Source organism: Erythrolamprus reginae, chromosome 4 (genome assembly GCF_031021105.1).
Source record: "Erythrolamprus reginae isolate rEryReg1 chromosome 4, rEryReg1.hap1, whole genome shotgun sequence".
NCBI lineage: Eukaryota > Metazoa > Chordata > Lepidosauria > Squamata > Dipsadidae > Erythrolamprus > Erythrolamprus reginae.
In genome coordinates, this window is record NC_091953.1 from 15,375,218 (window position 1) to 15,388,519 (window position 13,302).

Genomic DNA, 13,302 nt, shown 5'->3' on the forward strand with positions numbered 1-13,302 from the left:
TAATATGCCTCATTTACATTTGATTTCTAATTCCGATTGACCTCATGTGCGCCAGACAGACAGACAGACAAAGGTCCGAATATGGCCCAGGGGGCAGAAAATGCTTAGGTCTGCTTTAAGAAATGCTGGGTTATTCTCATTATTAAATCACCAGGGTAGAGAAATTTCCTAGTCAAAGTAAGTCTATCACGTTCCACATCCACCCTTAGCTGACAGAGAAAGAGAGAAGGCCAAACTCAGCTATTCTTTAGTCTAATTGCTAGAATTGTTTTATGTATGTATGTATGCATGTATGCATGTATGTATGGATGGATGGATGATGTATGTTTTATTCATTTATTCATTCATTCATTTATCCAATTTGTATGACACCCATCTCCCTAAGGACTCCAGGTGGCTCACAACCAAAAATTAAAATATACAGATAATATTAAAACCTCTAAAAACAATTTAAAAAACAATTTAAATCCAACCGTTAAAAACCATACATACCATTTATGGCCAGTTTTGTTATATCCTCTCCATTTTACTGCTGGAGTGACTTTTTTGCAATTAAAAAAAAATTCTCCACAATTCCATTTATATATCAATGCACCCATACCTTAAGATGTATCAATAACATACATATTTATACATTTTAATTTGATCTGTCAAAAAATCAAAATCAATATACTGTATATGCGTCCAGTTAGGGCCCACAGAGTAGGCCTTCTCCAGGTCCCGTATGGCAACAATGTCTATTGACGGGACCTCGGGGAAGAGCCTTCTCTGTGGCAGCTCCGACCTTGTGGAATCAACTGCCCCCAGAGATTCGCATTATCTCCTCCCTACCGGTCTTCCGGAAAGCTATTAAGACCTGGCTTTTCCAGCAAGCCTGGAATTAGATTGATTGTAAATATATGCATGGTTTTTTAAGTACTGTATTATTGTTACTATTATTGTTATACTATTGCATATTATTTTTTATTTTTATATTTTATAATGCACCAAAGACAAATTCCCTGTGTCCAATCACACTTGGCCAATAAAGAATTCTATTCTATTCATTTGATTTTATTGTTGTATTTATGACTATTGCGGAATATAAATACAATATAATAAATAAATCTTATTTTTGCACCCATTTTCTACTGTAGTCTGTTTTTCTCCTTTCTGTTACAACTCCTCTCCCTCTATCTCCATCTCTTTCTTCTACCTTCTTACTCCTTCCACTTCTAATTTTCCATTCCTTACTCCTTCTCTCCCCCTTCTACTTCTTTCCACCCCTTCTTACTCCTTCTCTTCCCCTTCTACTTTCCACTCCTTCTTACTCCCTCTCCCCCTTCTACTTCTTTCCACCCCTTCTTACTCCTTCTCTCCCCCTTCTACTTCTTTCCACCCCTTCTTACTCCTTCTTTCCACCACTTCTTACTCCTTCCCTCCCCCCTTCTTACTCCTCTCCCCCTTCTACTTTCCTTCTCTCCCCCTTCTACTTCTTTCCACCCCTTCTTACTCCTTCTCTCCACCCCTTACTCCTTCTCTCCACCTCTTCTTATTCCTTCTCTCCTCCTTCTACTTTCCATTCCTTCTTACTCCTTCTCTCCCCCTTCTACTTCTTCCCACTCCTTCTCTTCCCCTTTCTACGTCTTTCCAACTCCTTCGCCGGAGTTGTGCCTTTTAAAAGCCAACCTGCGGGTTTAATAAGGAGACTTTTTTAAACCAGAAAAGCTGGGCAGACCCTCAAACCGGGCAAAAGTTCGCGCTTCTCCGGGCGAACTTGGGGAGAGGAGGAGGAGGTGGGTGGTCCCTTCCCAACCTCTCCAAGGAGGGGCGTGGGGCGTGGCACGGAAGAAAGAAAGAAAGAAAAGAAAGAAAGAAAAAAGAAAACGGAGGGTGGGGGGGAAGGCTACAGCTGGCTTTACTGATTGGGCCGGAGGCGGGATCTCTGCCTTCCTCCCCGGCGCAGCTGCTCGCTGTTTTTTGCGGCCGGCCCAGGATTAAAGAAGAAGAAAAAACCCTCCGCGGGAAACGGGGGAAGAGTTTTGCCATCGGCCGGAAGGCGACTCCGGGCCGGCGATGTCCTGCTGGCCGGAGCATGTAAGCAGCTGACGGCGTCTTTGGGAGTCAGGAGAAGCCGGGGGCGGGCTTGGAAGACCCCAGCGCTCGTCTGCCTGCCTTGCTCGGCTTGCTTACTTGCTGGTTCTGCCTTCCCCACCCGGCCGGGGCTGGCGAGGGAGCGCGTCTTGCTTTGCAGAGCCATGGGGCTTCCCACGTTGGAGTTCAGCGACTCCTACTTGGACAGTCCGGATTTCAGGGAGAGGCTGAAATGTCACGAGGTGGAGCTGGAGAGGACCAACAAGTTCATTAAGGAGCTGATCAAGGACGGCAGCCTCCTCATCGGGGCGCTCCGGAGTGAGTAAAAGGGTAGAGCAGGGCTGGGGGAGGAGGAAGAGGAGGAGGTGGAGGAGGTGGTGGTGGTTGCTCTAGTAGTAGTTGTGGTGCTGTGTGGGGGGGGGGGCGCTGGAGCTGCTGTGAGGCAGAGAGAGAGAGAAAAGGGCCCCTCTTTTTGTTTCAATGGACCCGGCGGATAGCAGAAATAATATATATATATAACAATATGTATATAATATGTGTGTGTGTATAAAATATATAATATATATTTATATAATGTATATAAAATATAATATATATAAACCCGACCGGAGGCGTGGAGTGGGCTTAGCGTTCCATTTCCACGCGCGCAGGCGCGCGCGTTTTCGGGCTCCGCATGCAAAAAAAAAGCCTCCGTGTGAGGAGTTTGTGGCGTCTCCCGCTACAGCGCAGCGTTTGTTTTAAAAGGTTCAAGTTTCTTTCCTCGGCTTTTCGTCCCCATTGCTTTTTTACCCCCACCCCCCGGCCTGACTTGTGAGATTATATATATAGCAGACGTATACACGCACATGCATAATTGTATGTGTGTGTGTGTGTGTGTGTATGTATGTATGTATGTATGTATGTATGTACGTATGTATAAACACTCAAAATATTACACGGGGCAAAACCCGAACTCAGAACAATCTACGTACGTATGTATGTATATATATATATATAACATACATTCACACATATATATACATACATCATACACACATATACATACATACATATATATATATATATACATCATACACGCACATACATGTGCGTGTATATGTTGTGAGCCGCCCTGAGTAGGAGAGGGGCGGCATACAAATCTAATAAATAAATAAATACACACACACACACACACACACACACACACATATATATATATTACACCCACACATTATTGATGATGATGATGATGATTATTATTATTTAGACTTGTATGCCGCCCATCTGTGGATACCTGGGGCGGCTCACAACAAATATGATTATATATGTGATTATATATGTGTGTGTGTCTGTAATATATATATGTGTGAGTGTGTATTATATGTATGTGCATGTATGGTGTGTATGTATATATATATTGTATATACAGTATATATACATGTATGTGTATATATATATATGTGTTTCATACATGCACACATATATATGTGTATGTGTATATATTTCCATATGTATATATATAAGTGTGTGCATGTGTATGGATGATGTATGTGTATATATATATATATATATATATATATATATATATATATATATATATATATGTAGATTGTTCTGAGTTCGGGTTTTGCCCTGTGTAATGTTTTGCATGTCTATGCGACGTTTCGGCGAAATCACATTCACCATATATATGTTTTCGTAAATTTTCACGGGTATATGTATGTATGTATGTAGATTGTTCTGAGTTCGGGTTTTGCCCTGTGTAATGTTTTGCATGCAAAACATTACACAGGGCAAAACCCGAACTCAGAACAATCTACATATATATATATATATATATATATATATATATATATATATATATATATATATATATATATATCCAACAGAATCCAACAGAAATATTATATATATCTGTGTATATCATAAATGCACATACATGTATGTGTGTGTGTATAGAAACAGAAGATTGACGGCAGAAAAAGACCTCATGGTCCATCTAGTCTGCCCTTATACTATTTTCTGTATTTTATCTTAGGATGGATATATGTTTATCCCAGGCATGTTTAAATTCAGTTACTGTGGATTTATCTACCACATCTGCTGGAAGTTTGTTCCAAGCATCTACTACTCTTTCAGTAAAATAATATTTTCTCTCGTTGCTTCTGATCTTTCCCCCCAACTAACCTCAAATTGTGCCCCCTTGTTCTTGTGTTCACTTTCCTATTAAATCACGTGTATGATTTTTTTGTCCAGTCATCCTGGCATATTGAAGGAACATCACAGCTTTTTGCATTTTGGCCCTACCAGGGACCATATTCCAAGGCAGATAAGGTTTTTTTATAGTTGACAACTATAACCTAGAAGTGTAACATATTTTGCTGATAATGAAAAGGAAGGGAGACTGCTATAGATCTATTTCAGGCTTACTTGCCTTCATCAGGAAGCCACACCCTTACTGGGATTTGAACCTGAGGCCTCTGCCTTGTAAGCCCGAAATAGGTACAGTGGAACCCCGACATAAGAGCTGCTCTACTTAAGAGCAACTCGAGATAAGAGCTGGGAGGGGAGAGATATTTTTGTTCTACTTACAAGCCCAAATTCGAGATACAAGCGCCAAGGAGCTGTCTCCTGAAGCCAAACGCTAACTTCCGCGTTCGGCTTCAGGAGACAGCTGCGAAGCGGCGCGCGTGTTTTAAAAGGTTGCAGCCGGCCTGGGGGGCTCGGGGGGGTGCTTGCAGCTTTATTTCTTGCTCTTTTTCTTTCTCTCTTTTACCTTCCCTTCCTCTATTTCTTCTTTTCTTTCTCCTTCCCACCTTCTTCCCTCCCTCCTTCACTCATTCCTCTCTTACTCTCCCCTTTCATAAGTTTCCTTGCTTCCTTCCTCTGTTCCTGTCCCTTCCCCCTTTCTTTCTTTTTTTCTTTCTTGCTTTCTTTCTTGCTCTTTTTCTTCTCTCTTTTACCTTCCCTTCCTCTATTTCTTCTTTTCTTTCTCCTTCCCACCTTCTTCCCTCCCTCCCTCCCTTCACTCATTCCTCTCTTACTCTCCCCTTTCATAAGTTTCCTTGCTTCCTTCCTCTGTTCCTGTCCCTTCCCTCTTTCCTTCCTTCCTTCCCACCCTCCGTCCATTCATTCACCCATTCCTCTCTTGATCGCTTAAAGCCGGTCCCTGGTGCAAAAAGGGTTGGGGACCTCTGTCCTACAGGATTGGGTGGCAGAGAAGTTGAACATATGTAAATTTAAAAGTTTAAGAAAGTTTACAAGTTAAGTGAAAGAAACTTCATTATTCATTTATATGTACATGTACATTTCTTCATTAAAAACATGTATTTCTGCATAATTTAGACTAACTTTGTGAGTTTTTTGAGGGCTGGAACCAATTAAAATTATTTACATTAAATCCTATGGGGAAAAGTCGTTCAAGATAAGAGCTGCTCGACTTAAGAGCCCAGGTCCGGAACGAATTAAACTCGTATCTCGAGGTACCACTGTATATGTGTTTGTATATATAAATATGTAATGATAAAGCAGATGAGCCTGTAGCCTAGAGGCAGAGCCCCAGGTTCAAATCCCATTAAGGGTGTGGCAACCTGATGAAGGCAAAAAAGCCTGAAATAGATCTATAGTAGTCTCCCTTCCTTTTCATTAGCAGCAAAAATATATTATCCATACATACATACACACACACATACATATAAATAAACATAGCTCAATATAAAAATATTTCAATTTAAAATAATTGTAGCCACCATACAGTCATATTGCCCTGTGTCTCCCCCCCCCACCTTTTTTTTGCAGACCAACATGTGCAGAGGAGACCAGCTTCTCCTCCTCTTCCCCCCCCCCCCAGGTAGTTCTTCACTTACACTGGGTTCCTTGAGTGAGTAAAGTTAAACAAGCATGGAAAAAAGTGACCTTTTATCTCCCATACTTAGAACGTTGCTGGGTGATTTCAGATGAGTAACAGAGAAGTTTGTCTCTCACTTTTTTAAAAAATAGTCTTTTCTGGTTATTCTTCATCTGTATTGAAATACAATTGTCAAAGGAAGTGCAGTCACCGGTAAAAAGAATCAGAGGGGAGGGGGGAAATCCTGTATCAAATCAGGTCAATTTATTACAGATAAAAACGTCCTGAGTATGTATGTACCATGTTTTCCCCAAAATAAGACCCTGTCTTACATATTTTTTTGGCACTCTGAAATAAATGCTTGGCCTTATTGCCATGCATTCAAAAGGCTGAGTGGGCTTATTATCAGAGGATAATATCTTATTTTTGGGGAAAACGGTATATTTGTGTGCTTATTTGGATGTGTATATCAATCTACCAAAATGCAGGTAGTCCTGGACTTAAAATAGTTCATTTAATGTCCATACAGTGTTACAACAGCACAGTGTTACAACAATTGCTTATTATCAGAGGATAATATCTTATTTTTGGGAAAACGGTGTATTTGTGTGCTTATTTGGATGTGTATACCAATCTACCAAAATGCAGGTAGTCCTTGACTTAAAATAGTTCATTTAATGACCATACAGTGCTACAACAGCACTGAAAATAGTGACATATGACTGCTTTTCATACTTCAACCACCATTGGAATATCCCCATGGTGGCATGACAAAATTTCAGATATTGGCGACTGGCTCGTATTTATGACATGAGATCACATGACCCTACCCTGGGGTCATGTGATCTCCTTTTGCGACCTTCTGATCAGCGAAGTCAATGGGAGAGCCAGACTTATTTAACAACTGTGTTTCTAACTTTACAGCTGCTATGATTCCTTTTGCAAACAGTGGCAAGAAAGCTCATGAAATAAGAGCAAAACTCATTTAACATCTGTCTCATTTAACAACAGAAATGTTAGCAGAATTGTGGTCATACGTCAAGGAGTACCTGTACAGCTGCTCTCCCTCATAGGTGTTTACAATCTTAAGAAACTGTCTGTGGCTTTACTCGGAAGCTAAAACACGTGGTAGGTGGCGTGTTGGGTTTATTTTTATTTTTATTTCCACCTATGAGATAGGTTCAAAGAGATACAAGCTGGGTATTAGTTGTTTTGATGCCTGCCTGAACATTTGTGGGTGTATAACTAAATGGCAGAGGAGAGACACTAAAGAAAAGTTTCCAAGATAAGTAGTAAAGTACAAAGGGAATACCTTTCTCACAAGAGTTGCAAACCAATTCTCAACCACAATGAAGCTTAAAATTTCTACTGATAAGCAAAACAGTGGTGAAGTGAATTTTGCCTCATTGTATGGCTTTTCCTGCCACTATTGTTGAGTGAATCACTGTGGTTGTTAGTAACAAGTTAGTAACACAATAGTAAAGTGAATCTGGATTCCACATAGACTTTGCTTGTCAGAAGGTCGCAAAAAGCGATCCCATGACCCCGGAACATTGCAACTACCAAAAGTTATGATGCTAGTTGCCCCTGAATTTTTAAAATATGTCCATGGGGATGCAGTAGAGGTCATAAGTGTGAAAAACGGTCACAAGTCCCTGTTTTTTGAGTGCTGTTGTAAATTCGAACAACCACGAAATGAAAGTTTGCAAGTCAATGGTGAACATGCCCTGAAGCGAAGGGTTACTGGAAAAAAGTTAATGAATTGTTACAGGAAATTATGGAAAGAGAACAATTGAATTTTCTCCCGAATTTTTTTTGCTAAGAATAATGAGACAGTACCCCCCAAACTATTCAATATTTAACAATGCACATCATAAAGGCAAATGCTCAATTGTGGAAGAACAATCAAACCCCACTGTAAAATACTGTATACTAATGGATAAAATTTATAGGTGTGCTGAGATGGACAGACTGGCTATGGAACTCAAAGGACAAAACAATTCGGAATACTACGAAATATGGAATAAATGGTACAATTGGACTAAGAAAAAGAAAGGACAGTGAAACAATGTGAAATGAATGATGAAAATATGGAACTCATATTTTAACACAGTCCTACACCCGTAATCATAAATTATTTCTACTTGATAATATACATTATTCCATATATTTACACACACACACACACACACACACATATCTCAAAAAAATAAAGGGAACACTCAAATAACACATCCTAGATCTGAATGAATGAAATATTCTCATTGAATACTTTGTTCTGTACAAAGATGAATATGTACAACAGCATGTGAAATTTATTTTCAATCAGTGTTGCTTCCTAAGTGGACAGTTTGATTTCACAGAAGTTTGATTTACTTGAAGTTATATTCTGTTTTTTTAAGTGTCCCCTTTATTTTTTTGAGCCATGTATTTTTTTTCGTAGATTTTCACAGGTACAGGTGTGAACACACAGGTATATACACACACATACATACGTACATACACATATATATTCATATGTTTACATACATATGAAATAATGTATAATGTATATTATCAAGTAGAAATAATTTATGCTTACGGGTATAGAACTGTGTTAAAATATTGTGAGGTTTAAAAATGAAAAATAATTTTTGAAAAATTTAAAAAGTTTGCAAGTCAAGGACTTCTTGTATTAGAAATATTTTGGCACTTTCAGTGTTGATACATCGCAACTAACCTAAATGGTGTGGCCATAAAACACATCTTGAGGTTAACTGAGTACAGTAATATTTTTGTAGGGCTCCAGGTTCCCTGCCCCTCAGGGCATCTTGTAAAAAGCAGCCAGAAATTAAGACTGCTATAAATGATGCTTCAGTTATCCATTTTACCTGGAAGTGAGCGCTGGCAGCAAGTTCAGCTGGGGTTACATAGGACAGAGTGCATAGATGCTGTGTAGGCCTGTGTTCTCTGTATGCAAGAAATACATGTTTAGAAACGCATAATTGCGCTAGGGAAGAAGACCTGGCTGTCTTCCCAGGATATTTATTTATCTCATTTAATAACTTTTTTTTTTAATGCTACTCACTCCCTTGACAGCTCTGTGTGGCTTACATAAATGCAATAACAAAGATAATAAAAGCTAAAGTGAAGCCCAAACAATTGTAAAACAATTAAAGAAGAAAACAGTAAGTATGTTGTAGAGCAGTGGTTCTCCGTACTGAAGGAGCGGGTCCAGCAGTCACATGGGTTGCTCATGTCCAATCCGGTGGAACTGAGCCTAGTATTAAAAAAGCTTGCCGGATCCGCCCCTTCCCCAGAATTCGCTCAGTTCGCATATCCTGCGGTTGTATTGTGATAGCTCGTTCAACATACTAACACCTTCCCTTCGATCCTTTTCTTCAAAAGTAGTAAGATTTGTTTTATCATTATTATTTACTTGCACTAATAGCGCCAGCCGTTTGCGGCTCGGCTTTTTTCCTTTGGAGAAGTTGCGGTTTCGTTTTTCCCCCGGCGGTTTTGCCGGTTACGATTCCTGCGGCCGCTTGTGGATTCTTCTAAACCTTTGGCCTGGAGGTCCTGGTGCAAGTATTAATCTATTGAATTATTGATTATTTATTGTATACAAAATATTTAAGGGCTTAAGAAATACCTCCTGCGGAGTGAGACGCCTTCTAGTCTCCTGGACTTAGTCGATCGCTTCCCCTTTAAGTAATTACGGAGCGATTTTTTCGGCGCGAAGGCCTTCGCGCCCTTTTTAAATCTAGGCCTCTCGTGTTGGCCTCCTGCCAGCCGCGTAGGCCTCAGTCCACCGCGTGGATCCCGGAGCGGGCCTTGGGGGTCCCAGGCTAAATTCTCCACCGGCTAAGCCTCCAACCAGAGTGCCTTGGTTTACTTAATTATAAAGTTTAGGGAGGCTGGCCCCGCTGGATTTGGGGGCACGAACTCTGGGTTTGCCCAGATTGTCCTCAAGTTTCAGCAGCTTCGAGGCCTCGAAGCAGGATCCATTCCTCTTGGGAAGTCCTTGAAATTCTTCTCCTTATTATTCAGTTATTGGCTCAGCCTTGTCTTCTGTTAATTGTCAGACTATGGCTACTTTTCCCAAGAGAGGCACAACTAAAGGTCCCAGAGAGGCCAGGCCTACAGGCGATGAGATTACTAGTATCCCCCAGGCCTCTTCCTCCTCTTCTCCAGGGGCCCGCCCCTCGACCAAGGTCACCAGGGCCGAGAAGAGAAGGGACCTAGCCCTACAAAAAATACATGACAAATCAGCAAAACGTTTGAAAGTGCAGGCCCAAGTAATCAGTAGTCAAGACCCCCCAGAGGCTTCTAGTCTACCTCCTTCTGGGGTCCCTGTGTTATCTCTGGATGAGCCAAACCTAGACAGACCCCAACCTAACCTATGGGGCATAGGTCCAGAGGAACCAGATATTATTGAAGATTCCCCCCAGCCAGGATCTTCCCAGGCCTTTAGGGATTCTTCTGCCATTTCTGCTGATATTTCCAGTTTACCTCCTGAATTCCAGTCTATATTTGCTGTGCTGTCCAAAGCCATTGATGCCAAACTCTCCACCATCAATGAGCTTCCCTTACCTCTTCCTCCTTCTCGTTCCTCCCGCCCCTTGGGTTCTTCCCCAGCGGTCAGAGCTCCTATTCAGGATGATTCAGATTCCTCCCAGGATGAATATGAGGATATAGAGGATGATGAGGATCCTTTTCAAGGCTTATCAGATGATGAGGAATCCCAAATAAAGGTTCCTCCTCCAATTACTATTTTTCCTTCTCAATTATTCAAATCTCTCCTCCTCAAAGCTAGAATTTCTACGGGATTAGCGGCCCAGGAGAAACAAGCCTCCACTTCCACTGATCCCCCCGAGGAGAATTTACCTTACTTCACAGAGGAACAGGAGGATAACGAGGTAATTCCTATGCCTAAATTGTTTAAAGATGCTTTACTCAAACAGTGGGAATTTCCAGCATCTGGCCTTAATCCCTCCACCAAGGATAGAAAGTTGTACAAACTTTCCTCTTCCTATGAAGAGCTTCTATCCTTTCCCAAACCGGATGAACCTGTCAAGATTCTTCACTCGGCAGCGGCTGTGCCAGGCGAGGCGGAGGAAGTCCTCCGCCCAGAGGACAAGCGCATTGAGCAAATGCTCAAAAGAGGATTCACCGCTGATTCCTGGGCCATTAAAAGTTCTGCAGCGGCTTCCTTTTTCTCCAGAGCCATGCTGCTGTGGCTTCGCCAACTTCAACAGCATATTCCTCCCGATGACTTGAGAGGTCAACAAGACTTCAACAAGGTCTTTGCAGCTGCCCAGTACGTGGCTGATGCCACCTTGCAATCTACTAGATTTTCTGCTAAGTCTATTGCAGCTTCCACAACGGCAAGAAGACTCCTATGGATTCGCCCTTGGCAAGCGGGAGTTCGCCAAAAGTGGCAGTTATCCCAGGGTCCCTTAAAGCGCGACCTTCTCTTCGGTGATCTTCTGGATCCACTCCTCACGGAGACCACGGACAAGAAGAAAGTTTTGGGTCCAACCACAAAAAAGGCTACCAAAACGCAGTCCTTTCGTCGCCCAGGGCGCCAGCAAGATCAAGCGGCTTCCTATCAGAGATCTCCAGGTCAGTATTCCCCCCGCTTTCGTTCCCAAGGTAGGAACTCCAGGGGTAGAGGGTTTCGCTTCCAAAGGGGAGCTTCCTCTAACAGGGCTTCAAAAAAACCTAGATGGTAATCTTACCTCCATTCCCATAGGGGGTCGCCTAGCTCATTTCGCCTCTAATTGGCGTCTCACCTCCAAGGACCCTTGGGTCATTGACACTGTTCAAACAGGCCTTCTTTTAGAATTTATTTCTCCTCCCCCTAAACGTTTTATTTCCTGCCCTTCTCCCAGGTCATCCTCAGATTGTAACCGTATGGAGGAGGCCATTTCTCATCTATTGTCCATCAGAGCCATTCAACCGGTCCCTTCCGGTCAGAAGGGCCTAGGTTTTTACTCCATCCTATTTATGGTTCCAAAGTCCTCCGGAGGTTGGAGAGCTATTTTGGATTTAAAGAAACTAAACCTATTCATCAAATATAGGAAGTTTAAGATGCACTCCTTGTCTTCTATTTTGGCCGCCATTCACTCGGGAGATTTCATGGTCTCCTTAGACCTCACTGAGGCCTACCTTCACATTCCTATAGCCAAATGCCACAGAAAATTTTTACGTTTTTCCTTTCAAGGCAGGCATTTCCAGTATAGGGCGATGCCATTTGGCCTTTCCTCGGCCCCTCGGGTCTTTACAAAGCTCTTGGGGTCCCTGGCGGCCTATATCCGGGCGTCTCCCATCCACATTTTATGTTATCTTGATGATATTTTGATTCATGGGAACTCCCTAGAGAGAGTGAAAACAGACCTTTCTGTCACCATGTCAGTCCTTCAGGACCATGGATTTTCCATCAACTTTGATAAAAGTCACCTCCAACCTTCCACATCCATTTCTCACCTGGGATCCATTATTGATTCAGAATCCTCCCAGGTTTTTCTCTCTCCCGAGAGAAAACTCAGTATAGTGGAGTTAATTTCTAACATTTTATCTAATTCTTCAGTATCCATAGTTTCTCTATCTTCCCTTTTGGGGAAGATGGTGTCATGCATAGGCATCATTCCCTGGGCTCGCCTTCATGCTAGGGAACTCCAGTGGCTCCTGTTACCTTTTCAGAGATCGGGGCACAGCAACTCAAATCGACGCATTGTCATCCCACTGAGTGTTCGCAGATCCTTCAAGTGGTGGAAGTCTCCGGCCATGGACAGAGGATCCCCGTTCAGGTGCCCGGATCAATTTGTCATCACCACAGATGCCAGTCTATCGGGATGGGGCGCCCACGCCCAGGGGATGATAGCCCAGGGCACGTGGTCCCCGGAGGAAGCTTCCAGGCCAATCAATTGGCTAGAGTTAAGAGCCGTTTCCCTGGCTCTGAAGCATTTCTCTCCTCGCATTCCCAACCGGCACGTTCTCATTCTCACCGACAACATTGCCACAAAAAGCCATATCTGCAGACAGGGGGGCACGAGATCCAAGGCTCTCATGAGGGAGGCCCTCAAGTTGGGCCTTTGGGCGGAAAAACATCTCCAGTCGCTCCTAGCCGATCACATCTCGGGGAGTCTCAACGTCCAGGCGGATTGGCTATCCCGAGCAACGATAGACCCAGGAGAGTGGAACCTCCATCAAGACCTGTTCCATCAAATCACCCTCAGATTCGGCCTACCAATCCTGGATCTCTTCGCGACCAATGCGAACGCCCAACTCCCTCGCTTCTATTCCAGATTTCCATCCCCGGGAGCGGAAGCAATCAATGCCCTCCGGAGTCCATGGCCTCCAGGCCTACTCTACGCATTTCCTCCAATTCCAATCCTCCCGGACGTGATTCACAAGGTCCT

The 13,302-nt window shown here is 42.7% G+C and overlaps 1 protein-coding gene across 1 annotated transcript in view; it reads left to right on the forward strand.

The window, feature by feature from the left end:
• Nucleotides 1–1,943: 1,943 nt before the first annotated feature.
• Nucleotides 1,944–13,302, forward strand: part of ARHGAP42 (Rho GTPase activating protein 42) — a 230,329-nt gene continuing 218,970 nt past the window's right edge. The window contains exon 1 of the mRNA XM_070749660.1: nucleotides 1,944–2,391. Within this exon, the coding sequence (XP_070605761.1) occupies nucleotides 2,238–2,391 (154 nt within the window). The 5' untranslated portion in view covers nucleotides 1,944–2,237. The remainder of the gene's footprint in view (nucleotides 2,392–13,302) is intronic.